General features: G+C 37.2%; 1 protein-coding gene across 10 annotated transcripts in view; it reads left to right on the top strand.

The window, feature by feature from the left end:
- Window positions 1–26,929, top strand: part of WAC (WW domain containing adaptor with coiled-coil) — an 87,118-nt gene that overhangs the window by 31,505 nt on the left and 28,684 nt on the right. For all 10 annotated transcript variants that reach the window (XM_023194669.3, XM_023194670.3, XM_023194674.3 and 7 more), the window contains exons 4-6: window positions 17,950–18,056; window positions 24,304–24,419; window positions 25,293–25,405. In XM_023194669.3, coding sequence (XP_023050437.1) covers window positions 17,950–18,056; window positions 24,304–24,419; window positions 25,293–25,405 — 336 coding nt within the window. The remainder of the gene's footprint in view (window positions 1–17,949; window positions 18,057–24,303; window positions 24,420–25,292; window positions 25,406–26,929) is intronic.

Raw genomic sequence — 26,929 nt, 5'->3', positions numbered from 1 at the left:
TTTAAACCTCACCTATTTATATTTAGCTAGTTTTTTAGGGAAAAAACCCATTTTGAGATAATTGTAGATTTACCTGCAATTATGAAATAATGAGAGAAATTCAATATACCCTTCGTCCAGTTTGCCACAGTGGTAACACCTTGCATAGCTATAGTGTGACAGCCTCAAAATTGATAGTGATAATCCCCATTGAACCTATTGAGATTTTACTAGATTTGCATGCACTGTGTGTGTCTGTGTTTGTATTTTGTTCCATGCAGGGTTGAGTTGTTTTTGTTGTTGTTGCTTGAATAGGTTAAGGCGACTACTGCCACAGTCAAGATACAGAGCAGTTCCATCGCAGGAATTCTTTGTGCTACTCTTTTAAAGGCACAGCCTAACCTCCCATAACCCCTAGTAACTACTAATCTGTTCTCAGTCTCTCTAGTTTTGTCATTTCAGGAATGTGTTATGTATAAATGGTATAGTATTACCCTTTTGAAATGTGCTTTTTTCACTCAGCAAAATTCCGTTGAATACCATCCAAGTTGTTACATGTTCCTGTTTTACTGCTGGTTTGAATGTACCACAGTTTGTTTAACCATACACCATTGAAGGAAATGTGGATCATTTTCAGGTTAAGGCTATTAGCAGTACAGCTCTTATGACGTTCATGTACAGATTCTTGTGTCAACCTAACTTTTTGTATCTCTGTGATAAATTCCCAAGAGGGCAATTGCGAAATTCATATGACAGGTTAGCTGCTTAACATTGTTTACTTTTGTTCTAAAGAGATAGGGTCTTGCTCTGTCACCCAGGCTGGAGGGCAGTGGCTCAATCATAGCTTACTGCAGCCTGAAACTCCTGGACTCAAGCAATCCTCCTGCCTCAGCCTCTGGAGTAACTGGGACTACAGGTGTACACCACCCCACCCAGCTCTGCTTAATGTTCTAGTGACAGTTATAAGCAGAATAATCTTCGCTTATTGTCATCAATTTTCAAATAGTATTATTATAAATTGTTACTGTTTTTATCTATTGTCCTCTCATTAAATGATTCTGTAGGTTATTACACTAATACCTGAATTTTTAAAAGGAATTGGCTAGATGCTAATTTTTAAATGTACCAAATTAGCTTTTCATTTTGCTCATAAAATAATACAAGCAACTTTTTCTGTACAACCTGCACTTGTAATTTTGGTCAGTACAGACTATAACAAATAGACTTCTTGTTTAATGTATTTAAGGTAATTCATTTTGAGCCCATCAAACTCTTGAGCTAGTATGTTTTCACAGGTAATTTTGCTGCCACTCTGTATTTTCAAGATGTTTAAAAATGCTAAAGAGTGTGCAGAAAGCAGTGGCACAATCTAGAATCTGACATTTATACTTATAGTACTGCCATTGTGTTGAAAAAAATTAGAGTAAAATACAGTACCAAAGGCTACTTACTTTGCCTTAGACGATATAGGAGATCTGAAGAGGTTGTAGTATATGTTGTAGCTATTGCAGACCTGTGGTTCCTAAACCTGGCTGTCAGAATCACCTGAGAGGTTAAAGATATCTGAAAATCTGCTGATTATTAAAAGTGGTGGTATGGAACTAGGAATCTTAAAAAGCACTTCAGTTTTGTTCGATGCCTAATAAAGCTTGGAAAGTCAGACAAAGCTCCAGGGAAGAATAATTTCTGTCTTACTCTTTTGGTGTCTTCTACCAGCTTTGATATATAGGAAATGTTCAGTAAATTAAATGTTTGTTACATGATTATTGTGTGTGCACGTGTGTATGTGCGTATGCTGGGAGTAGGGTGGGGCAAGTGTTGACTGTTTTTATTAAAAAATAGAAAAAGTGTAAAGAATGTATTTACTGTATAATGTCAGTCCTTGGACACAAAACATTAAGTTGTCAAAATAAGCACATGGTAATCAGTGGCTGTTGATCTCAGACAGTAAGCAGGTGAGTTTGGCTAGATTTGGTGTACACTGCCAGTCCTCAAAGTACAGCTACTCCATTTGCAAATGTATGTTGATTTTTCTTATGATTGTCTGTATTCTGTAGTTTCCTCTTCCCCAGTGTATTTGAGAATGTCTTCCTATTGCTTTTATTCATGAATGACATCTCAGATTGAAAAATAATTTTCTGGGTCACATCCAGTTTTTTTCTCTTAGCAGAAGACATTACTCCATTGTCTTCTGGCATTTAGTGTTACTGTAGAAAAGTCCAAGATCCGCCCATTTTTGTTTTGTAAGTGACATGCTTCTGCTGGGTTGCTTTTAGAGTTTTTTTAAATGGGTAAAATTCAGCAGCTCCACCAGGATATGAGGATATGTGTCAGTTTTTTGCGGTTCTTTATTTTTGCTGGTATGTGGTGAGTCTTTTTCAGTCTGCAGATTCAGATCTTCTTTTATTTCAGGGAAGTTTTGTTTTATTATCCCCTGAATGTCCTCCCTGTTTTTTTTTTCCAGGACCTTCAGTTTTGCATATATTGACTTCATCTTTCATAGTGGACATCTTATCTCTAAGTGCTTTACGTTTTTGTCTGATGTGCTTTATGGTATTTCTCTGTTCTGTTTCCTTGTGATTGACATGGCTTTCAGCCATGTTATTCTTTTGCTACTTCTAATGTGGTTTTAATTTTTTAAATACTTTCATCTTTTTTCCTTAAGTTCTTCTAAATTCCAGCTCCCTTTTTTTTTTTTCCTGTAGGTGGGAGGGGGGCTTTGTTTGCCTAAAGTTTTTGGTTTCCTGAAATTTCTTTTGAAGTATTTTCTTTATGTTGTATACCCCCACTTCCATGTCTGTACAGGCTTTGTGCGTCTGTGTTTTGAGTGGATCATGTGTGTGGATAGTATGATTAGATACTCTCTGATTCTGCTTCTTACTCTTTTGGACACTATTTTAATTGTGCCCTTAAAATTTGGTGTTTGTAATCTGAGACCAGGTTAAGGAAAGAGGTATGAAAGGCATATATTTGGAAGAGAGCGATAAAGTGAGGAGGTTACGTATTTACTTTGAAGGTTTACGGTATTTGATGAAGTCTCTTTTCAGAGATTACACCTGGGGATCCAGGCAAAGATGTAGGGTGGTGCAGGGCTCCCTTCTGAGAATTCTCTACATCATTGGGCCAAAAAAAGGCAGTTTATTGGTACAGATGACCCTTCTCTCCCACCTCTTCTGCCTGCCATAAGTTTTCAGAGTATGTAGTCTTGACAAGAATTGGAATTTGTACCTTCCTGCATTTCAGTGTGGGCTTTTCTTCTTTTTCTTTCTTTCTTAAATGGAAATGAGGTCTTGCTTTATCGCCCAAGCTGGAGTGCAGTGCACCATCATGGCTCACTGCAGCCTTGACCTCCTCGGCTTAAGTGATCCTCCCACTCCAGCCTCCCAAGTAGCTGGGACTAAAGGCAGGTACCACCACACCATTGTAGAGATGGGGGTCTCACTATGTTGCCCAAGCTGGTCTCGAACTCCTGGGCTCAAGTGATTCGCCAACCCTGGCCTCCCAAAGCACTGGGATTACAGGCCCGAGCCACCTCCCTCGGCCTCAGTGTGAATTTAATTTGTCTCTTGAAACCATTTGTCAGAGACAGTTTGTTGAGTTATGACTTGCCTTGTTAGATTTGATTACATTTTCTTTTTAGTCCCTTTAGTTTTGATAGGTGTTATAGAGGGCAAATACAGAAACATGTTCTCAAACTGTCCTCTTTTTGAACGTTTACTTTTAATGTAATTTTCAGTGTTAATTTGCTCTCTGATTCTTCCGAGTTGTTTGCAAAAATACATTATTCCAGTTGCTGAGTTAATGGCTTTTTAAGTCAATTGGAAATAGGTCTTTTAAGGTAACTTTCATATGATTATTTCAATAGTAGATACTGCTAAGTTCTTTTTTTTTTTTTTTGAGATGGAGTCTCCCACTGTCACCCGGGCTGGAGTGCAGTGGCGTCATCTTGGCTCGCTGCAACCTCCGCCTCCCGGGTTCAAGCGATTCTCCTGTCTCAGCCTCCTGAGTAGCTAGGATTACAGGCATCTGCCACCACGTGAGGCTAATTTTTATAGAGACGGGGTTTCACTTTGTTGGCCAGGCTGGTTTTGAACTCTTGACCTCTTGATCCTCCCACCTCGACCTCCCAAAGTGCTGGGATTACAGGCATGAACCACTGTGCCCGGCCTAAGTTCTTTTTATATGAGTTGGGAATTCCAACACCCAGATAAATAGTAATTAGAGAACATATATGTCACAGTGATTACATTCAATATATGTATTGTACATGTGGAGTATAGTGTTGCTGTTAAAAACGATGGTGTAGAGGCACATTTATTGATGAATGAAGAAGTTCCTGGATACTAAATAGAAAAATCCCCGCACAAAGTAGCATGATTCTATTTTTGGTTACAATATGTACATACAGAAAAACTATAAGGAAACTTACCTTTTCTAAGTGTTTTTCTATAGCCTCTTGATACTAATAACTGTTCTTTATAGAAAATCAGATAAAATAGTACTGCAGTTTTTAAAAATAATGGTAAAACTAGACTTAGGAGAATTTCATTCTTGTGCCTGGTGGTAAATGATTATTATGCAAAAACTTTTTCATATTGAGGAAACCTTCATCTCTTCCTACAATTAGTTGTTAATGCTTTGTTGGAAATCTGTTTGAATTTTATCAACTGCTCTCGTTTGATAGCATATCTTAAAGACATTAACATTTAAGAATTATATTTTTGCCAGTCTTATTATTCAGACATTTTGTATTCCTGTGCTAAGTGGTGTATAGTTGTGAATTCTCTTATTCTGTTATTTGTCAGCATTTTGCAGTTGATTACTTTTATGATTGAATCTGTTTCTGGTGCGTATATAATCTGAGAATTAATCTCTGAATGTTTGAAACCGTTCCTTAATGAACTTCTATAATCTCAGTTTGGCTAGAGCTGTGGTTGGGCACAGAGGTTGGTGGGGAATGGAAAGATTGGGACTGAAGGGAGAGTGAAGAGATGTCTAGAGCATGTTGTCGTAAAATTGGTATGTAGATTGAACATGAACAAGTATGATTTTTTTGGGTAATCACGGAGATTGTTTTTATTTTTAGTACAGTACCTTATAGTAAGTAACATTTCTATCTGTTTCTTTTTGTGTATAAAATTGGTTTAGGCAGTGCGGCAATATGTACTTTCCCTTGAATAAACAACCATTTCATAGTTCAACAGCACCAAAAGTGTCCAATATTAGGTTATCAATGGTTCTATCCAAAAATGCACCTCTGGTTGCCTCAGCTCAAAAGCAGGATGACTAAGCACCCAAAACAGATAGAGTTTTAGAATAAATACTGCTTTGTGTGCACATGTCTCAGCTGAAATACATGAGCAGCATTGAAATTGTCTTATCTGTAAGGGAGAATTTACTTAAAGTTTTCCTTGAGGTAACTCTGTTGTAATATGCTACTTTTTTTCTCTCTTTAATACCACATATTTTTAGGAAAAGTTCTATTCCAATTTATTTTATTTTGTACAGATAATAGAGTGGAGGCTAGAGTAATTTTAAAGTTACCAACTTTTATTCTAAGTAGTTTTAGTGGGTATTACAGGTATAGTGTGTTGTCTTAAAACTTTTTTGGTATGCTGTAACAGTTGTATTTAATAGATGATGTTTATATTCTTGGATATGACACTAAGATTTGTTATCACCAGTCTTTGGCAGCTCATCTGCAGAGATTCTCTGTATCCCTTATTATTAAATGATGCTGTATGGAGCCCAGAGGTTCTAAGAACAGACTGAACTAAGAGTTGATCCTTAATCACCCACTATCCTTGTTGCAATAGGAGCAGCTCCACTTTTAAGTATTAGACTTTCATCCATGCGTTTATTTTATTTTGGAGTCTACTGTCAGATCTGGGCACTGTTGTAATTAGGAAATTATTGCAATGGCATGTCAGGAAGATCCCTGTGCCCTTCTAGTGGAAGGACAGACAATATAAATATATAAAAAGGATAATTGTGTGATAAGGAAATAGTGATTCAAACAGTAGTGGCAGTGAGGTAGGCAGAGTAGTTATTGGTCAGGGAAAGGCTGACATATGAATTAACATCTGACAGATGAACAACCAGCCATATGAGGAAAGAACTCTGTGGCTTTAAATAGTTGGCGAAAAATTAGTTAACTGTTTTTCTAGAAAGACTCTTCTTCTTTAGTTGTGGTATCCTTAAAGATACACTTTTTCTTTTCTTTTTTTTTTTTTTTGGCGATGGAGTCTTGCTCTGTCACCCAGGCTGGAGTTCAGTGGTGCGATCTCAGCTCACTGCAACCTCCATCTCCTGGGTTCAGACGAGTCTCCTGCCTTGGCCTCCCCGAGTAGCTGGGACTATAGGCGCTTGCCACCACACCTGGGATTTTGCCATGTTTGCTAGGCTGGTCTTGAACTGACCTCAGATGATCCACCCACCTCGGCCTCCCAAAGTGCTGGGATTACAGGCATGAGCCACCATGCCCGGCCCTTATATATATACTTTAAATGTGCTTTTTCATGATGCCACTAGTACTATTCAGAAGCATCGAAAAATGCTTAAAAGTGGAAAGTAAATAATTTTGAGAATTTGTTATTCAGAAGATGAGATCTGTTCTTTCTTTAGTTTAGTATCCAAGGCCCCTTAGTAGTCTAGCATAATAGCTTTACACATACGTTGCATCGCAAGTGCAGTAACCATGTTACTGTCAGACTGCTTGTGCTTTGCCTTCTGAATCTTTATCACCATGTACTTTCCTACTTTTATGCTGTTGTTAATATGTCCCTTGACTGAAGGTTGTTGTCTGCTGTACCAAGTTGTAATCTCCTGTGTGAGATGATTTTTGTAGCTTGCCTTACTATCTTAATGTAACTGAGACAGATGAAAGCACAGTATGTACTTGAAGATTCCTTTGTTTGTGCTCATTTTCATTCCTTCTCAGATTGAGAAGTGAGTTCCATGTGGCTTCCAAAGTTGAAATCCACGGAGGTAAAATTATTTGAAGACACCTGTGTGTGTGCAGGTACCTGGCTTTGTTTCTTTTTGCTTTCTGTTCTTGTAACTCTAATCAGTCAGCTTGGAAAAGGGATAATACTTAGTTTTTTAACTATATTACTTGCTCACCCTTTAGAATCTTATAATTTGATAATTTTTTATAAAACTTACTGTTTTACACTAACTTGTATTTTTTCTCTCAGAGGAATGCTTTCCTCCTTTAGAATAACTACTTAGCTAATTTAAAAACAGGAAAATGGAGCAATATGGGATGTAGTGTAATTACACTGCATAAAAGTAGCTATTGTCCAGGTGCAGTGGCTCAGGCCTGTAATCCCAGCACTTTGGGAGGCCGAGGAGGGTGGATCGCGAGGTCAGGAGTTCAAGACCAGCCAGGGTCACACCATTGCAATCCAGCCTTGATGACAAGAGTGAATCTCAGTCTCAAACAAACAAAAAAACACCTTACTCTTGAAATCTTAGCTAATTCCTTAGTGAAAAGTCAGATGGCAGGAGTCAAAAGGAGTTAGTAACATTCGTAAGTATCTCATTTCAGACTTTGTTGTAATTATTGCAGCCCTGTACAGTGTCAGGCAATATCTTACTTGACAGGTGACCAGAGGTGGGCCTCCACCTAGGTAGAGGCAAAGTCTGAACTGAAGCCCAGATTGCCTGATTGCTAATGTCACTGAAGGAGTGGCTCTTAACTTGGTTAGACCAGCCATCTCAACTTTTAAAAAATATTTTCCGTGGCTATTTTTTTCTATTTTTAAGATATTTGTTACTATTATTGTAGAGACAGAATCTCTCCCTATATTGCTCCAGGGTAGTCTGGAATTCCTGGTGATTTTTAAAAATTGAGATGAAATTCACATACCAATTATCATCTCTCCACCCAAAATTACTCTATACCTGTTAGCAGTCACTTTCATTTTTCTTCTCAATGTCCAACTCTCCAGTTACTGATCTGCCTTCTGTCTCTCTAGATTTTTGTTTTCTGGATATGTCATATAAACCAATTACACAGTGTATGGTCCTCTGTGACTGACTTCTTTCACTTAGTGTTTTCAAGGCTCACCCATGTTGTATTATATATCAGTACTTAGGCTTTCACTTCCTGGGTTAAAATTTTCCTCCAGTAATTCTCAGAGCATGTAAGGTACATTTAAGCCATAAGAGAATGTCAATACAGCTTATTCCAGATTCACAGTTGTGCACCACTTTATATTCAAAGCATCCCATGGGATTAGATGTTGAGAACTGATGAATTAAGGTCTGTGTCTAAGGTAGACAAATTAAAGTCACACGTAAAGTATAGTAGATTGCTTTTTTTGGTGGGGGCATAAGTTTTATTTATGTGTAATTCACATACTGTACCGTACCATTCAGCCATTTGAAGTGTATAGTTCACTGATTTTTAATATATTCACAATTAGTAGTCACCAGTGTTCCAATACATTACTTACCCTGTAACTGTCATTCCCCAATACCCCCCTCGCCCTCAGCTCTAAGAAACTATTACTGTATTTTCTGTCTCGACAGATTTGTCTATTCTTAATGTTTTGAATAAATGGACTCATGCCATATATGATCTTTTGTGACTGGGGTATTTCACTTAGCATGTTTTTGAGATTCATTCACGTTGTAGCATGTATTAGTATTCATTTGTTTTTGTTGCTAAATGATATTGTATGATTATGCCATGTTTTCTTATCAATTGTAAACATTTGGTTTTTATTTTTGACTGTTAAGAATAATGCATTATTATTACTATTATTTATTTATTTATTTATTTTGAGACAGAGTCTCGCTCTGTCCCCTAGGCTGGAGTACAGTGACATGATCTCGGCTCACTACAACCTCTGCCTCCCAGGTTCCAGTGATTCTCCTGCCTCTGCCTCCCGAGTAGCTGAGTTTACAGTCACACGTCACCATACCTGGCTTATTTTTGTATTTTTAGTAGAGATGGAATTTCCCCGTGTTGGCCAGGCTGGTCTCAAACTCCTGACCTCAGGCAATCCACCTGCCTTGGCTGCCCAAAGTGCTGGGCTTACAGGCATGAGCCACTGCGCACAGCCTGTTGCTGTTTTTGAGACAGTGTGTCACTCTGTTGCCTAGGCTGGAGTGCAGTGGTGCAGTCTCAGCTCACTGCAGCCTCCCACTCCTGGGTTCAAGCGATTCTCCTGCCTCAGCCTCCTCAGTAGCTGGGACTCCAGGCACACAGCACCACACCTGGCTAATTTTTTGTATTTTTAGTAGAGATGGAGTTTCGCCATGTTGCCCAAGCTGATCTCGAACTCCTGAGCTCAGGCAGTCAGCTTGTTCAGCCTCCCGAAGTGCTAGGATTACAAGTGTGAACCACTGTGCCTGGCCAAGAATAATGCATTATGAACATTCGTGTACTAGTGTTTGGGCCTATGTTTTCATTTCTTCCGAATATATACCTAGGCGTGGAATTGCTGGCTCATATAACTGATTGATTGGTTGGTGGTTTTTTTAGTCTCTTTTTCACTACTTTATTCTTGTTTGCCAGTATAATGCAAGTACATTTTAGGTACACAAGTAGATGTTTGAATGAATGAATGAATCAAAGAAAAAGTTATATTAATGGTACCTAGAGCTTATTATTTGGTAAACATTGATGTTCTATTTAACCCAGGAATATAGCACTTATTTGTTATTAGTATTTTGTATATATCTTCAACTAATAGAGGATATCCTGTTTTTAAGTTTTTGTTTGTTTAAGATTTAGTTGTGTACATTTGAAGATTTGTTACTTGGGTATATTGAGTGATGCTGTGGTTTGGGGTACGGATGATCCCATCACCCAGGTAGTGAGCATAGTACCCAACAGTTAATTTTTCAACCCTTATCTCCTCCTTTCCTCCCCTTCTAGTAGTCCCCAGTTTCTGTTGGTTGCTGTCTTTATGTCCCTGAGTACCCAGTGTTCTGTTTGTATATATGATATGATTTTGTTCTTTTGTATGGCTACAGATAATTATGCTTAACATTTTCAGGAACTACCAGACTGTTTTCCAAAGTAGCTGCAGTATTTTACTTTCACATTAGCAGTGTGTATGAGAGGGTTCCTTCCAGTTAGTTTCTCTGCATCCTCACCAACACTTGTTTTTGCCTGTCTTTTTGGCTATACCTATTCTAGTGGGTGTGAAGTGTTACTTCCCTGCAGGTTTGGTTTGCATTTCCCCAATGGCTAGTGCCATTGTTCGTCTTTGAAATGCACTTTGGAAGTTTGTATGTCATCTTTGAGGAAATGTTTGTTCAGATTTTTTACTCGTTCTTAATCAGATTATTTTTATTGAGCTCTGGAGTTCTTACTGGTAGAATTAGATAAAAGTCTTATATGGATGTATGATTAGCAACATTCTACGTGTTGTCTTTTCACTTTTTGATAGTGTCTTTTCAAACACACAAGTTTTAGTTTTTAAACTCCCGTGTTGCATAATAATGTTTCCATAAATGAAGGACTGTATATGTGAAGGCGATCCCATAATATATTTTTACTGTACCTTCTCTATGTTTAGATATGCTCAGATACACAAATACTAACAGTGTATTATAGTTGCCTACAGTCTTCAGTACAGTTACAGGCTGTATAGGTTTATAGCTTAGGAGCAGTAGGTTATACCACATAGCCAAGGTGTGTAGTAGACTATACCATCTAGGTTTGCATCAGTACACTGTTACGATGTTTGCAAGACAAAATTGCTTCACAACATGTTGCTCAGAACGTAACCTTGTCTTTAAGCAACACATGGTATAAAATCGCCATAGTAATACATACATAATAACGTATACTACTTGCACATAGAACGAATGTTATGTGTAATTTTCACAGACTCTTTGTAGTACTGTGCTAAAAATACGTAGCCCCATATATATATATGTTTAAGATAAGCTATGGCAGTGCTGTTTTTTAAAGAATGAAATTTGTTCAGTGTTTCATCTTGTGTTTATGTCCGCCACTTCAGTGTTTGGACGTAACTGTTAACAGAGGAATCTACTTAATGTCATTTGTTTGTGACAGATATAAAGCAGATGTATTATATATATGTAGCATTATTGTCAGTGGTGAGATTTTTCCAAGTAGTGAACATTTTGATAAAAATGTTCCCCAAAATGACCTTATTATAAACTAAAGTTGTATTGGTTCATGTGTAAAAATGAGTTAAGTTTTATACAGTATTAGCAGCTATATTCCTGGAAAATTCACTATGCTGTGCTAAGCAGATTTTGGTTCTAGACTCAGTTAATTACAAGCAGCTTATTTTCAGACATTAGACAGTTCTTTGGGAGACATGTATAATGTACAGTAGGCATCCCTGGCCCCCTTTCACTAAGTATTAGCGCACCTTCATCTAGAGCAGTGCTTTCCAGTGAGTCAGATACGCAGTTTTAAGTTTTTTTAGTAGCCAATATCTGGAATTTTAATTATATTTATTATTTAACCAAATATAGCTAAAATACTTCATGTAATCAATATAAACATATTAATGTGATACTTTTCATTTGTTTTTCCCCAAGTCTTGGAATCTAGTATGTATTTTACACATACAGAAAATCCCAATTCATACTAGCAATATTTCAAGTGCTCAATAGTGTGGCCAGTGACCGTCATTGAATAGCACAAATGTAGAGGGAGTAACTGTACAGCCAACTGTCAAATTGTTGATACTTCTTGTGATCCACTTTTCCCTCCCTCGAGAAACAAAGCCTCGTTAGCTGTAAGTTTTGCTTTTCACCACCAAGTTTCTTGATATACAGTTGGTAAATTGCAGGATGCCATTATTATAAACTAAAGTTGTATTATTGGTTCATGTGTAAAGATTTTTTTGTAGTCAAGGATAATGCTTAGAACTTCATTTCCATTTCCATGTTCTTACCCCCAAGTAGCTGCATTTTTATCCTAATGGTTTCTTTTTTTGCATTATTATCTCTTGAAAGTAATTGATAACCATGCTGAGCTGCTTGCCTGTGCTATTCAAGTTATTAGTACTCTGATAATAAAGTTGCATAATTTTGAATGTCTTTATTCCTATTTTTCCCGTAAGACTTTTTATTTTTAATACGCAGTTTTGCAGAATTCAAGATTTTTCAAGGAAAACATTTATCGTGTTATAGCAGAAAATACTATATAGTACAGATATGTGGCCCTCTTGGTGATCCCTTTTTAAGTACTCTGGCCGCTGGTTAGGAGTGATGAAAGGCCAAGGACCCTGGAAGGTAGTACAGCATTCAAAGTAACAGAGGAGGATCCTTGGAAGGTACTGGAAAAGGCTTAGGAAGAGACCTGTAGAGTATAATCATCTCTGTAAGTGAAGAGGGTGTGATCATCAGTTTATTTTTAGCATATTGCTATCTCGGGAGATTTTGTTGAGTGTCCTCTACTATTTGACTTTGTAAACCTGTGTTTCTCAAAGTGTGGCCTGGGTGCTAACTGCACTAGAAGCATCCTGGGAGTGCCTATTAAAAATTCAGGTATTAAGCCAGGCATGGTGGCTCACGCCTGCAGTCCCAGCACTTTGGGAGACCAAGGCAGGTGGATCACTTGAGGACAGGAGTTCGAGAACAGCCTGGCCAACATAGCGAATGTCTCTACTAAAAATACAAAAATCAGTGGCACGTGGTAGCGTCCACCTGTGGTGCCAGCTACTTGGGAGGCCCTGAGGCACAAGGATCTCTTGAGCCCGGGAGGCAGAGGTTGCAGTGAGCCAAGATCGTGCCACTGCACTCCAGCTTGGGTAACTGAGAGATCCTGTCTCAAAACAAAACAATTTAAAAAAAATTTAAAATGACTGTGAATTAGAATCTCTGAGAAAGACCACCTTGAAATCTACAAGTTTTAATATACTAAAGATTCAGATCCACTACTGAGTTTTAAATTCAGTCCTACCTATTTTTGCTTTTGTTTGAAAGCAGTGTGGGATGGTAGATGTCCTTGAATTATTTCATTTAGTATATAGATATGCCTATTCCTTCCTTAGTGTCTTAAAAAGAATAAAGACAGACTAAGACTTCTAAGTCTGTGGATCTGGTAATAAATTCTGGTGGTTGTCATGGTCTGAATAAGGACATAAAAGCCACAATATTTTGCTCCTGAGTAGACTGAAAACTGTTGTTCCACCTTTTTGAAAGCTGCTTGCCGTTCCCACTGTCATTTAATCGTATAGAGTTGTATATCCTCCCTCTGCTTTCCCTACTCCTAATGTCCTGGTTCCCTTTTGTGAATGGAAGGGCATTGTAATTGCTTAATGTCCATTTCTTGCTGAGTTAGGTATGTTTTGATCAATTTTTTTGGACCATTTTCTGATTATACTCCTAGGCCCTCACTCTTTGAACCTATAAGTTATAAGTTATAGTCCTTCTCACACTTAAATTTTAGCTTCTGAAGTTTTAGAAGATGCCAGATAGGGATTATTCTGTCAGAAATACTGCAGATTTTGTCAGGGAAAATGTCATTCTCTTGTACCGACCCTTGGACTCTGGTCTGAAACTAGCATCCAGTCATGTTGTTACATCTCCATTTTATAATCTGCCATGGCTAAGCACTGAAAGGGAGAATTTTGCTCACCATTTAAGTTCTTCAAGTTGCAAGCTTAAGTATAGAACCCCTTTATCTGTCCTGCCCTTCTCCCAAAACCGAGTCATTTCCAATAGCATGTTTTCTTAGACTCTTAAGACTTAACTTTATCAGTCCTAGCTTTAAGTTCTTGAGATTGGTTTAAATGTACAACATTTAAAAACATTTTGATCCCAGTTATTCACTGATACGGTGTTTCTTGGGTAGATGATTTTTTTTGTCGTTAAATAGCGAGCTTTTCTTTGGTAATATCCACAGTGCATAAAGGTACTTGACTGTATAAACAGCACTGCCTCCGTTGCTGCTTTGGGTCAGTGTGTGACCCAATGTGTGACCCAATGAAGGAATGGAGGCAATGCTGTTTATATAGTAAAAAGTACCCTTTATGCACTCTGTCTCTCACCAGCATGTATATATTATCTTTCTTTGTGTACTTGAATACTCACTGGATTTGGGATTGAAATTCTGAGTTCAAGTTTTATGCATCAGTTCTTCTCTTACTGGCTTACTGTATTCTTTCTCTTAGCCTTAGATTCTGTATTATAATAAGAGAAATCTAAAACTTGTGGGGTCACATATAAAAATTCATGTGATGTTTTAAGATAGGAGATTTAAAAGGAATTTTGTGTTGTAGCACTTTTTTTCGGTATGGCTCTAGAAAATCATAACTACCATTACCCCAGGCCTGGGGAGGATGCGCACAATCACTTTGTTCTTCTACTTGTGTATTACTTCAGTTTGGAATGAGTTAAGTAAAAGGCTCAAATGAAATACCCAAAAAAGTATGTAAGGCAATATAAGCTGAAGCTTTTATTACGAGACAGGTAACTTTGTTTACCTTATTATTGTCATTTTATTCAAGGGCAAATCTGCGCTACTTTCAGGTCCAAAGGGTGTCCTTCTGGTTGGAATCTAAAGATGTATTGCCTGCCATGCTTTGTATAAAACCTCTTACGTGAATTTGAAATCTGTTTAAGAATGTTAGTTTATTCTTAGTCTTTTACAAAAATATCTTTATCTTCTCACCCATTTCAAGTATTGTTTTTGGTAAGCAGTCTTAGTAAATCTCCATAGAATGTGGAATCTGGTCCCTATCCAAAAAACTCATGTCTTTGAAAATAATTTCCCCATCAACAACTGATTCTATTTTCTCTTTTAGAGAAGTCTTAGGCCAGTGTGCCTTGATGCTTATAAACACTTTTGATTATTATGCTGTGCCTTCTGAAGACATATACTAGATCTAAAAGTTGGTAACTTTCATCAGGCTGGTGGAAGGCATACCATTTCTTTAGAAGTATAATTAATTGGAATGTTTGTCAGTATTTGAGTTTTCATTGACTTTAGGAATAGTCACTAAAGTGGAGTGAATTCCTGGATCTTAACCTCATGAGAGGTCAATAGACCTCATTTATAATATACCTTATAATACACCTTATGTTTGTAGAAAACCTGTTATGTCTTTCAGTAAACCTTTAATGTGGCACTTCCATTTCGTAGATTTAAGCATAGAACATACTGTTCAAGAATGTGTGCAAATAAATGTCAGAGTGGGGTATCCAAACTGGGCTTTTTAATGGATTACTCTGGGGTTTATTTCAGTCAGTAAGATTAGCTTTTTTTTCCATCACTGTTGACAAACTTAGGGAAATTTCAGGGAAATCTCAACTCCGCGAGTAGTGCATATATATTCTAGTAATCCATATTACTAGTTCTACTTCTTACTTATATTCAGTTGTAAATCTGATTTTAAAAAAATCTTTGGAGTTATATCTGAAAAGTAGAAATTTCAGCATAGATCTCAAATTTTCTTTAAAACTTGAAGTGTTAATTTTCCTTTGTTACTAAGCATTTTGGAATTCTAAAACCATTTGTGAGGTTTGGTGATTCCCTCAGACTCTCAGGACTCAACATAGTCATTATCATGACTATGACTTACTACAGTGGACAGGTGCAAAGAGAAAAGGCACACGGGACAAAATCTGAAGGAATCCAGGTGTAAGCTTCCAAGAATTCTTGCCTAAGAGAGTCATACAGGATACACTTAATTCCTCCAGCAACAAATTGACACACTTGTGGAATGTTATCTACCAGGGAAGCTCACTAGAGATTTAGTGCACATTGCTTTTACTGGATTTGGTGAGTTTTATATGTACTCTTTGCCTTGCATGTACCAAAATTTCAGACTCCAGTAGGAAAGCAGCTGTTCAGTACAAAACATACTGTATACCCAAACAGTTTAGGTACAATGAACAATTCTTTTTTTTTTTTTCCCCTTTGAAGACAGGTTCTCATTATGTCACCCTGGCTGGTCTTGAATTCCTGGACTCAAGGGATTCCCCTGCCTCTGCCTCCTCAGTAGTTGAGACTACAGGTGCAAGCCACTGTGCTTGGCCTCAGTGAGCACCTCTTTCACCTCTTTATCAGTTACGGTTGTGAGATCCCTCCGGAAATTTAGCTTCCCACATGTCTGTCAAGGGCCATCTGTGCCAGAAAGCCTTTCTAAAGATAGCAGTCTCTGGGCTTCTGCTAACTTTTCCTGCATACTCAGTCTTTTTTTTTTTTTTTTTGAGACAGAGTCTTGCTCTGTCGCCCAGGCTGGAGTGCAGTGAGTGGCACGATCTCAGCTCGCTGCAACCTCACCCCCCAGGTTCAAGTGATTCTCCTGCCTCAGCCTGCTGAGTAGCTGGGACTGCAGGCACATAACCACCACGTCCAGCTAACTTTTATATTTTTAGTAGAGATGGGGTTTTACCATGTTGGTCAGGCTGGTCTCGAAATCCTGGACCTCAGGTAATCCACCCACCTCGGCCTCCCAAAGTGTTCAGCTTATTTTTGAATGATTTCTTCTTGATTGTGTTCATTCTTAGAGCTTTTATTGAGGATTTATTTCTTGCTTCCTGTTATTTAAAAGGGGGTTTAGGGTGTTCTCTCTATATAAATAGAATACTGTACAGTAAGATAAATCAAAATAAGTAGAAGAACCCATCAAGCATCTCAAGCATCAGGCTTCTTGGGAAATGTCCTCTGTCATACCACCTGCGTTGTTCTTAAGTAACCATTGTAGTTAGGTAATTCTCTTTAATAGTTTGTGACATAACTAGCTTTCTTGGGTCTTTGAATCTGCTTGTAGTTTCCGTTGTAAGCAGACCCTTATCTGAGGGTAAATCTTGGCCATTGCCTTTTTTCCTGCCATACTCTTACTTCATCCATGAACTTTTAGTGCTTACTGCTTACATACAGAGCAGTTAGTCCCTCTCCTACCTTTGACCTGTAACAGAAAACACTTCCAAATCCACATCTACTTAAACCTTTTCTTCTGAATTCCTAGTTCTATATTAATCTGCGGACCATTTTCACTTGGAAATACCTAAAACCTTATAGTCATCATCTATCTGAGTTCACCTTTGCTCTTACCATTTAGTTGTTTCTATTGATTGAAATAATATTCCTAACTCATTTCTACATTTATCCACCCTGGTTCTCACTAATAATTCCTGGACCACTGGAGCATTTAAATTGCTCTCTGCACTTTTCGTTTTTGTTCATAATAGTGTAGCCTCCATGCCACTCCCGGATCACTTATTAAAAGAAAAATACCAGTTCGATTATGTTACTTTGTTGCTGAAAAATCTAGAATTATGTGGAATGAAATTGAAATACTAACATTAGACTTCTGTGGTGAACCTTTTTGTGTCATTCGTCAAAGTGTTTTTGGAAGTCTGGATTTTTACACCCTGGTTTTTCTTAAAGCAAGAGAAACTTTTTTCTCTGGTCACTGACATACTCAGATTTTCATAAAACTTGAGTTACTCTTAAGCAATTTTTAGATAGAGTTGGACCTGTTAGGAAAAGACTCTTGATCATCTTTATCATCTTATAAGTGAGCACCTTCCCTGAGACTCTTTAACTTCTTGAAAAAAGTTGATGCTGTTTTATTTGAAAAATTGGCAAAGCTATTAAAAGGCAAACAGGGGAAACTGTTAAGAAATTGAAATACAGTTGCAAAAACATACTGATAACAGTGACTTTTAGTTCTGTATCATTGAGTTCTTGTGCCTTTTTTCTGTGCACATTGTACTTCTGTTTTCCTCCAATAAAACTGTAAGAAAACCCAGAAGTTGCTACAAATGATAAAGATAAGGTTTTGTTTCTCTCAAAAAGGTTTTGTTATATGCTATTGTTCCAGGGCATATAAAGCCACTTATTTAGTAGCTTCACAGATACTTTATAAACTATAAAAAGTATGACTATGTATATATTCCTAATGCTTATGTAAGATGTTCATTTAGAGATATACAATAATGTATGATAGAAAACAGTTTAGATTAAACATTAAATACAGTTTAATTGTAATTCACTATATTCTTTATTTTCTTAAGGGACCAGTTACTCTCCACAAGAAAATTCACACAACCACAGTGCTCTTCATAGTTCAAATTCACATTCTTCTAATCCAAGCAATAACCCAAGCAAAACTTCAGATGCAGTAAGTATTATAAACATGTCCAATATTTTTTCTTTGGAATTTATTGCAAAAAAAACAAAAAACAAAACCCATGGGAAGTCTTGTAAAATCTAATGTCTTTAAAAAAAAAGTTTGAATCACAGCCTTAATGTGTTTATTTGATATTATTATCCTATTTTAAACCAATGAGCCAGTCTTATTAATGGAACTAAGCGTTGTGAGAAGCTAGTATCTTTGGTGTTAATTAATTAGGATTCCTGTACAAAGCAATGTTTTTCCGTTGTGATATCTGCGATAAAAAGAACTTCATGCTGAAACTTCTTATAAAGTGCTCTAACTTAAGCTTTCTTTCCATAATGTGTAAACTCCTTATAGGATATATTTATTATCTACTGTGTCTTACACACTGTCCCAGACACTAGGGATATACAGTTACCTGTCCACAAGGGTGTGAAACCCAATGAGGGATTTTAAGTATTTGCAGAAGTTTAAGTTAATGAAATAACTTATTTTGAATTTTTTAAGTCATAGGTTTCAATGAAATTTTTAATTCACCATAGAATAAGGTTTTAATTCACCAGGCATATGCTAAGCTGAATATATTATAGAATGTGGCCCATCTTAAAGGAAGTTTGGGACCTGTGGTAGAGACAGAAAAGTAAACAACAGTGCCTGTTAAAGTTGCTTTGGGGTGGCGCTCAACACAGGACTCCCAGCTTGGGTGAGGAAGATAGTAAACTATAACTAATGCTTCCCAACAGTCTGACTATAACTTAGGCAGTAAAAGAGCTCTGGAATTCATAGCATACAAAGGAATAGAGCTCCCAACGATGTAGAAGTGTAAAATAGTGTAGCACATTTAGAGAACTGCTGGGATTTTGACGGTGTGGGAAAATGGCAGGAGCTAAATTTACAGAGGTAAGTGGGAGGCATATCATGAGAAGTTCTGTATCATGCCAAGGAATATTAATTATACATATATAAGGCAGTGAAGAGGTATTGAAGGATATTATCAGTAAAATAAGATCATCTTTGCAATTTAAAAAATTATCTCAGGTAACTGTGGAAAATACATTATAGGGAAAGAACGAACAATGAGAATGCCGTCAAAGGTGTAGGTTGAGTCCAACAGATTTTGCTTTGAGTATTTGAGTGATCATCATGTCTTAACTGACGTTGAGAAACCTTCAGATGTTTTGTTTCTTGTTGAAGCAGTGTGAATAGTACATTTCCATAGAAAATTGAGACATTAGGATAATATTTGGATAAAAATAGATAGTATTAGTGTTGATTTAGAAAATTATACTGTTGGCCAGGCACTTCATAGTGGCCAGGCACGGTGGCTCACTCCTATAATCCCAGCACTTGGGAGGCCAAAGCTGGTGGATCACTTGAGGTCAGCAGTTCAAGACTAGCCTGGCCAACCTGGTGAAATCCCATCTCTACTAAAATTACAAAAATTATCCTGGTGTGGTGGCAAGCACCTGGAATCCCAGCTACTTGGGAGGCTGAGGCAGGAGAATTACTTGAACCTGGGAGGAGGAGGTTGCAGTGAGCCAAGATCACGCCATTGTATTCCAGCCTGGGCTACAGAGCAAAACTCTGTCTCAGAAAAGGAAAGAAAATCATGTTGTTGTAACACAGAATTTAATATATGGGATTGGTTAAGCAGATATTGAAAAAAATGGAGGAACCCTGAGGTGACACATACAGTAATCACCACTCAGGGCTATAGAACAACAGGATGTATTTGGGGTTTTAGAACCTAATAGTCTAGAGGAGGAGCCCCACAGAGCTGGTGGTAATACCTCTGAGGGTATGGTGAAGCTAGTTCTGGTGGTGGGATGGTAGCCCAGAGCTGGTAACAACTGTGGCTGCTCCTTTCTCCTGCCTTTCATTCATCTAATTAATTCTTCTAATAGGAAGGAAGCCACCTGGCTAAATAGAGAGTAATTTGCACTGTCCCAGCCCTAGCATCACAGAGCCGACTATCATAGGGGGTGGGATTGGGACTGAGAAAACAGTCTCGCTAAGCACTTCATGCATACTGTCGTCAAACTGTTTGTGATGAGGCATTTCCTTTTTCCTTTTTTTTTTCTTCAAGTAGGGAAGGGAGGATTAGGCCGAGTGGGGAGAAAGGGGAGCAAATCATTTTCAGTGAGATGTATATTCAGGATTTTAGAATGAATCTGCCTGTTTTCCTGGAAAACATTCTGTTAATTTACAAAGTAACACCTGAAGTTCCACTGTCATTGACAGTTTAGGTTTGCTATTTGTCTACTCTTACAGCAGCAGCCTTGTGGGCATTGTTTTTTTCGTAAAACACAAATGCAAACAAAATAAACACCTCATTCAGGGAAGACAAATTTTGATTATTTGGATTTTAGAGCAGTGGATTTAACCCAGTGAAATCAGAAAGAATAAATAATGGGCATCAGAGAAGCTTGAATGATTCAAATCATAAGGGTGTCAGAGAACTTAATTATGTGAGTGAAAGTTGAAGACCATTTACTACAACAGATAAAATGTTTTGTGTTTCTGGAATCTGGGTTTGGTTTCTCTTGATTTCACCTGTAGGTACATAATTAACTTATAAGTAGTGGTCTTTTTGTATTGTAATGTACCTAGTGGGAATGACACAAACAGCCCTTACAAACTGTAAATTTAATCTTACTTGAAAAGTTGGCTTTAGAGTTATCTACACAGATACTTGGGTATGTGGGTGATTTTTTTTTTTTTAAATCAAGTTAACTATTAAAAGCCAAGTTGAAATTATCTTTTATTTTCAGTGTCAGATTAAGGCATTAACATTTAATGTACTTCCTGCTAAGTCCTGTGACAAACATTTATTGTGGGGTGTTTACCACAGAGCCTGACTTCTGGTAAAGATCAGGAAAAGATTGGTGATGAATGCCTCCTTCACAATAAAAATCATGGGAATGTTGTTGCAGTGGCTCACAACTGTAATCCCAGCACTTTGGAATGCCAAGGCAGGAGGGTCACTGGAGGCTTGGAGTTTAAAACCAGCCTGGGCAACACAGGAAGCTCCTGTCTCTTAAAAAAAAAAAAAAAAAAAAAAAAAAAGAATTAGCTAAGTGTGGTGGTGTGTTTCTGTGGTCCCAACTGCTTGGAAGGCTGAAGCAAAGGATTGCTTGAGCACAAAAGTTTGAGGCTGCTGCAGTGAGCTATGATTGCACCACTGTACTTCCAGCCTGGCCGACAGCAAGACCCTGTCTCAGGAAAAAAAAATAAAAAAAAGGTAAAATAAAAAATCATGGTATGACTTGTAGACTAAATTAGTCGTGTATATTTGGTTTTTCAAAGGGGGCTCTGAATTGGTGAAAAAATACTGCTTATTTTTATTTAAAAACACTGTAATTGAGATTTTTCCCTTCTAAATACTCTATGCCAATTTTAATTTGCTGAGATGTGCTTAAGTTCAATCCTGTATGAGTTTGCATTCATATTCCAGCTCCTTTTGTTATCAACTAAGTATCATCTGCATACTTTGAAGCTTTTGAGTCTTGAGCCAGGAGAGGTGCTTGTCACTTTTAGTCCTGGCTACTTGGGAGACTGAGGAGGAGGGAAGCTCACTTGAGCCCAGGAGTTAAAAACCAACCTGGGCAGTATAGCAAGACCTCATCTTGGGGAAAAACGGAAAGACAAAGTTTGAGTCTCATCAATATCTACCATATTAAAAATTAAAACTGTGAAATTTATTTCATTTAAAATATCAATTGTAAACCCATTATATGGTAACATACGTAACATCTTTATGAAAAGTAATTTTTAAAAAAATAGATATTGAACATCTTGGTAATGTTTGACTTAATAGAAAAAGACACTTAGAATTTCATAACTTCATATCTGCTTCATTCAATCTGTTTGATACGTCCAGTGTTTTGTTGAGCCTCTGGGTAAACTTCAGTATATGCTTGTGATAAAACGAGGAAGAAAAAAATCATGTTAGTATTATTATGAAAATAGTTTTGGTCTTGTGAAAGGGTCTTGGGTTCCCCAAGGTTTCCTGGATAACACTTGGAGAGCTGCTTTAGAGCATATGTTGGCAACCATCCCAGGCCGAATCTAGAAAACTTTAAATGTTTGCAGGCCTTTTATTTAAGTTCTCAGTGTTAGATATTCTTTTTGTAAAGTTAAGAAATTTGACACCTGCTGTTGCACATCAGCATTGTAAAAGTTATCCCATAATTTGAAGGGTTTCTTTTTCCTTAACCCCTTGAGGATGGCAGTGGAGTGGAGAAAATAAAGTTATTGATATGTGATTGTATGCTGTACCCTGGAATTTTGTTAAGTGTAAGACATCAGCTTGAACTAATCTGCAATTTGATAGACAAAATCAATGTAGCGTGGTAGACCGGTGCTCTGATTGTGTACTTTCTGTCCTGGAGGTTGTGCCAGAATGCTAATCACTTAAATACAATGTTTAGTTCAACTGACTTTTTTTTTTCTGAAAGCACAACTTCTGTGAAAGAAACTGTATGTTTATATATTCAAATGCAAACTCCTTATTTCCTCCAGGATAAGTTGGCAAACCATCACTTGGAAGAGCACTGGCCTAGACCATGCTGACCTCTGGTGTCCTCTGTCCACTAGTCTCAAATCTCATTGTACCTCTTCAATCCTGTAATTCCACATAACCACTTGGCAAGCAAACCAAGTCTTCCAGATAACATCCTTAGAAGGGATCAGTTGCATAATAATTTATGTATAGGGAGGAGGGAGTGATAGAGAAGAACTTTCTGAATTTGGCCCTTTGTGATTGGGTTCCTAAAGCTTGATTGTAGGCTTCTGGAAGCTAGTGGGATTGAGAATTAACTCTCCACTGCTTTTTGAGGTGTGGGGGCACAGGGCTGCTTTGCCACCCTCATTATTTTGAGATGTAAACCTGAGCATATAAATATATGGCAGAGTCTGTGATCTGTTTCCAACTGCCTTGAGAATTATTAGGGGAATTTCCAGAATTTGGTGTTAATTTAATGGAAATAATAGGCCTTTGGAAACCAGAGTTTTTTGTCCTTTGATAAATCACTATTTTTGTGACCTATAGACAGCTCATAAGTTATCTAAGCTTGTTTCCTAGTTGTTAAAATTAAAGCTGGGCCAAGGGTAAGGTAGTGAATAAGACTTTGTTTCCTCAAGCTTGAAAATTGTGTCACAATACAGTGAACCCGGAAGGATAGGTTATGATAGTACAGTACGTTATTTCATTTTACTTTTTTCAAGTGGTTTAATATTTTTAAATTTTTTTTATTTTTCTAAATTGACAATTGTACATATTTTTGGGATATATGATGATGTTTCGATACATTCAGTATATTTAATAATGTTCAAATCAGTAATTTGTGTGTGTGTCATCTCCAACATTTGTGTTGGGAACACTCAAAATCCTCTTTTCTAGCTATTTGACAAAATATAATCAATGTTTCAGTAAGCTCCTTTGAAAAACTAATTAAGAAAATTCAACCAAAGTACCTGAGATTCTACCAGATTTCCTGAGGCCAATCAGAAACTTAACTAATGTTTGTGAGATTCTTTTCATGGAAACTGAGCCTTTCAGATCTTTCTGATTTCATTGTGATGTTACATTGCTTGTAAAAATACCTGGAAGAGACTGTATCTGAGAATGTTTAAAAGACCATTTTTAGTTATGGGAATATGAGTGATACTGCTAATCCTGTATATTACATGAGAACAAGGTTTTAGTTATGTGTACTTGATCCATCTTGTTGATTTTGAAGGTGAAACAAATTTATAGCTTTTAATTAGCTTTCTGTTTATGTTTACATATTTTGGTTCCTTTTTTCACTGAGTAACAGTTAATACAGGCAAGATTGTTCTCTTTTATATCATATGTAATTACTCTTGTGCCTTAAAATTTAGAACTGATTATCTCATGCCATCATCTAGTCTAGATTGCATTCCTCACCCCCATGTTACTGGATTTCACCAGTTAAAATTGTGGGGGATTTTGTCATGCTTTCTAAAATCAAGGTGACGTTAATTTCACAGTTTTCTTTGTCTAACAATCTAATTTTTATGCTGCTTAATTTTGGTATTTTATGAAGTTCTGTTCTTTGAAGCCTTTCATAAACTAAGGTCTTATAAATACTTATGCAGATAATTGCATTCTAGTTCAGAGTACCTTTATCTCAGAAGTGTTTTCCTGTATGTGTGCTTTGATGTTCTTGATATTTCATGTGATTACATAGTATTAACATTTTCTAATTGTAAAAAATATATTTTTAAGCCTTATGATTCTGCAGATGACTGGTCTGAGCATATTAGCTCTTCTGGGAAAAAGTACTACTACAATTGTCGAACAGAAGTTTCACAGTGGGAAAAACCAAAAGAGTGGCTTGAAAGGTAATTAGCTTTTAATCTAATTAAACATTATTTTTCTAGCTTGGTTCTACAGGTTAACATCTTACAGCATTAAACATTCTAATTTAGCTTTTTTATGGTGCTACCCATCTGCACTTTTTTAGTTGCAGTGGTTAGTTGCCCCATCATGTTTTCCATAATTTGTCTTTACTTTTAAAAACAAAAACCTGGCTGGGTGCAGTAGCTCGTGCCAGTAATCCCAGCACTTTGGGAAGCCAAGACTGGAGGATTGATTGAGCCCAGGAGTTTGAGGCCAGCCCTGGCAACATATTGAGACCCTGTCTTTACAAAAAGTTAGCTGTGAGTGGTAGCATGCACTTGTAGTCCCAGCTACTAAGGAGGCTGAGGTGGGAGAATGGCTTCAGCCTAGGAGGCCACAGCTGCAGTGAGCCATGATGGTGCCACTGCACTCCAACCTGAGCGATAGAGTAAGATGCTATCTCCAAAAAAAAAAAAAAAAAAATTCTAGGACAGCTAGGCAGCTGTCCACAAAGGCCTTTTGAATGGTCAGTATAGTTAATAAAATACCTACATTTATGCATCTTTAATTTTGATGGAAATATTAATAGCTTAATAAGACCATAATGTTTCTTTCACATGTAGAATTAAAATTGATGAGCTTTGGTTATGGCATTAGTGGTATAATTAATGGGTATAGTTTTGCCATTAGTGAGAAACATTAGTGTTTCTGTTTGCCACGTTCCATCTCCCACACCAGTTAAATTATGACTATGTTCACTCCTTTTGTTTTTTATATAAAACATTTGTTAGGCATTTGGCCAGAGCTGTTTATTATGGAAACTCATGCCCTCAATGTAATTTTTATGTGTTTATCTTATTTTTTTTTATTTTTAGAGAACAGAGACAAAAAGAAGCAAACAAGATGGCAGTCAACAGCTTCCCAAAAGATAGAGATTACAGAAGAGAGGTGATGCAAGCAACAGCCACTAGTGGGTTTGCCAGTGGAAGTAAGTATTAATTTTTTTTCTTTGAAATGTATGTTTGATTTATTCATATTATTTATTTTTCAAATCTGTATCCATCGCCGTCTACATATGTAAATTAAAATAAATAGAAACATGTAGAGATTCTTTTATGTTGGATTTATTATCCCCTACCCGCCACCATTTTGGTCCCCGAAAAGGGAAAAGATACATGGTAGAGTAGTATATGTGTGTGTTTCCTGCTGCGCATTATGGCTATAATGGAGCTGAATTGCAAACAGTAGAATTTTGTTTTAGATCGGTTTCCCCTGATCCCCCCAAACAGGAGCTTCCTCTCCCAGCCTACCTGCCTGCCCTTAAGTTGTGTCCTATTAAACTGGATACAGATCTCATCAGGTTTTAGTCTAATAATTGAATCGTAGCCACACACAAGTGACATCAGAATAGCTACTGGTTTTTTGTTTTTTTTTTAATGTTACCAGCGAGTAACTTGTTTATCTTTGTATTTAGAAACAAATTTCATCATGATCATAGATCTGTGTAACATCTCTATTTTGAATTTGCACACAATTTAAAAATGTCTAATAGAAAAGTTAAGCCTTTTTGTTCTCAGGTGCTCTTCATCTATAAATCAAACTGTGGGCATACTTCATTGTTCTTCTGAGGCCAGATTTTGTGCTAGTGGGACAATTTTGTATCCCATACATTTGTTTTGTAATTCATTCTCCAAATTTGAAGCTTTATTAAAGGTACTCTGTTTCCACTGGCTTCCCTTACCTTGAATAAAATTTACTCCCAGTGCTGTGGCTCATGCCTGCTGCAATCCCAGCCCTTTGGGAGGTCGAGGCAGGAGGATGGCTTGAGGCCAAGAGTTTGAGACTGGCCTGTGCAACATGGCAAGACCCAGTGTCCACAGAATTAAAAATTAACTACCCGGCTGTAGTCCCAGCCACTTGGGAGGCTGAGGCAAGAAGATGACTTGAGCCCTGGAGTTTGGGTCTTCAGAGAGCTATGATCTTGCCCCTGCACTCTAGCCTGGCAACAGAGTCAGACTGTCTCAAAAAAAAAAAAAAAAAAACATTAAAAATATTTAACTGCCACATAGACTACTCGGGTTCATTTTGCAATTTTGAGAGGAATTTCTAGGTCATGTTTTCTGGGAATTCTTAGACTTCAGTGTTTCAGTTCTGCTCCTGTAACTCAAACTAAAAAGTTGGGAATGTGTTTGGTCTCAGAGGGATTATTGAGTTTTTGATGGGAGACAATATTTAAGATGAAACAGTAACAGATCTGCAGGATTAAGTGTGAAATACTAAATTTTTAAATCAGTGAAATCGTATATAATTTTTTAAATGGTATAAAGTACTGAAGTTGGCATATTGAAGAACATTGAATTTTGAACGTTGAATTTTGAGGTGGAAGAATTAGATTCTAGTCCCATTTCTTTTTATATCTTAATTAACTGACTTTTGTCAATTAAAAATGAGAGAGAGGTTTTCCTCTAGACATAAACAAGTTGCACCCAGCTTGTGAGTTTTTTTTTTTTTT

The sequence above is a fragment of the Piliocolobus tephrosceles genome, chromosome 9 (genome assembly GCF_002776525.5).
Source record: "Piliocolobus tephrosceles isolate RC106 chromosome 9, ASM277652v3, whole genome shotgun sequence".
In the NCBI taxonomy this organism is placed as follows: Eukaryota; Metazoa; Chordata; class Mammalia; order Primates; family Cercopithecidae; genus Piliocolobus; species Piliocolobus tephrosceles.
The sequence above is the reverse complement of the archived record's forward strand: the minus strand, read 5'-3'. Positions and strand labels throughout refer to the sequence as shown.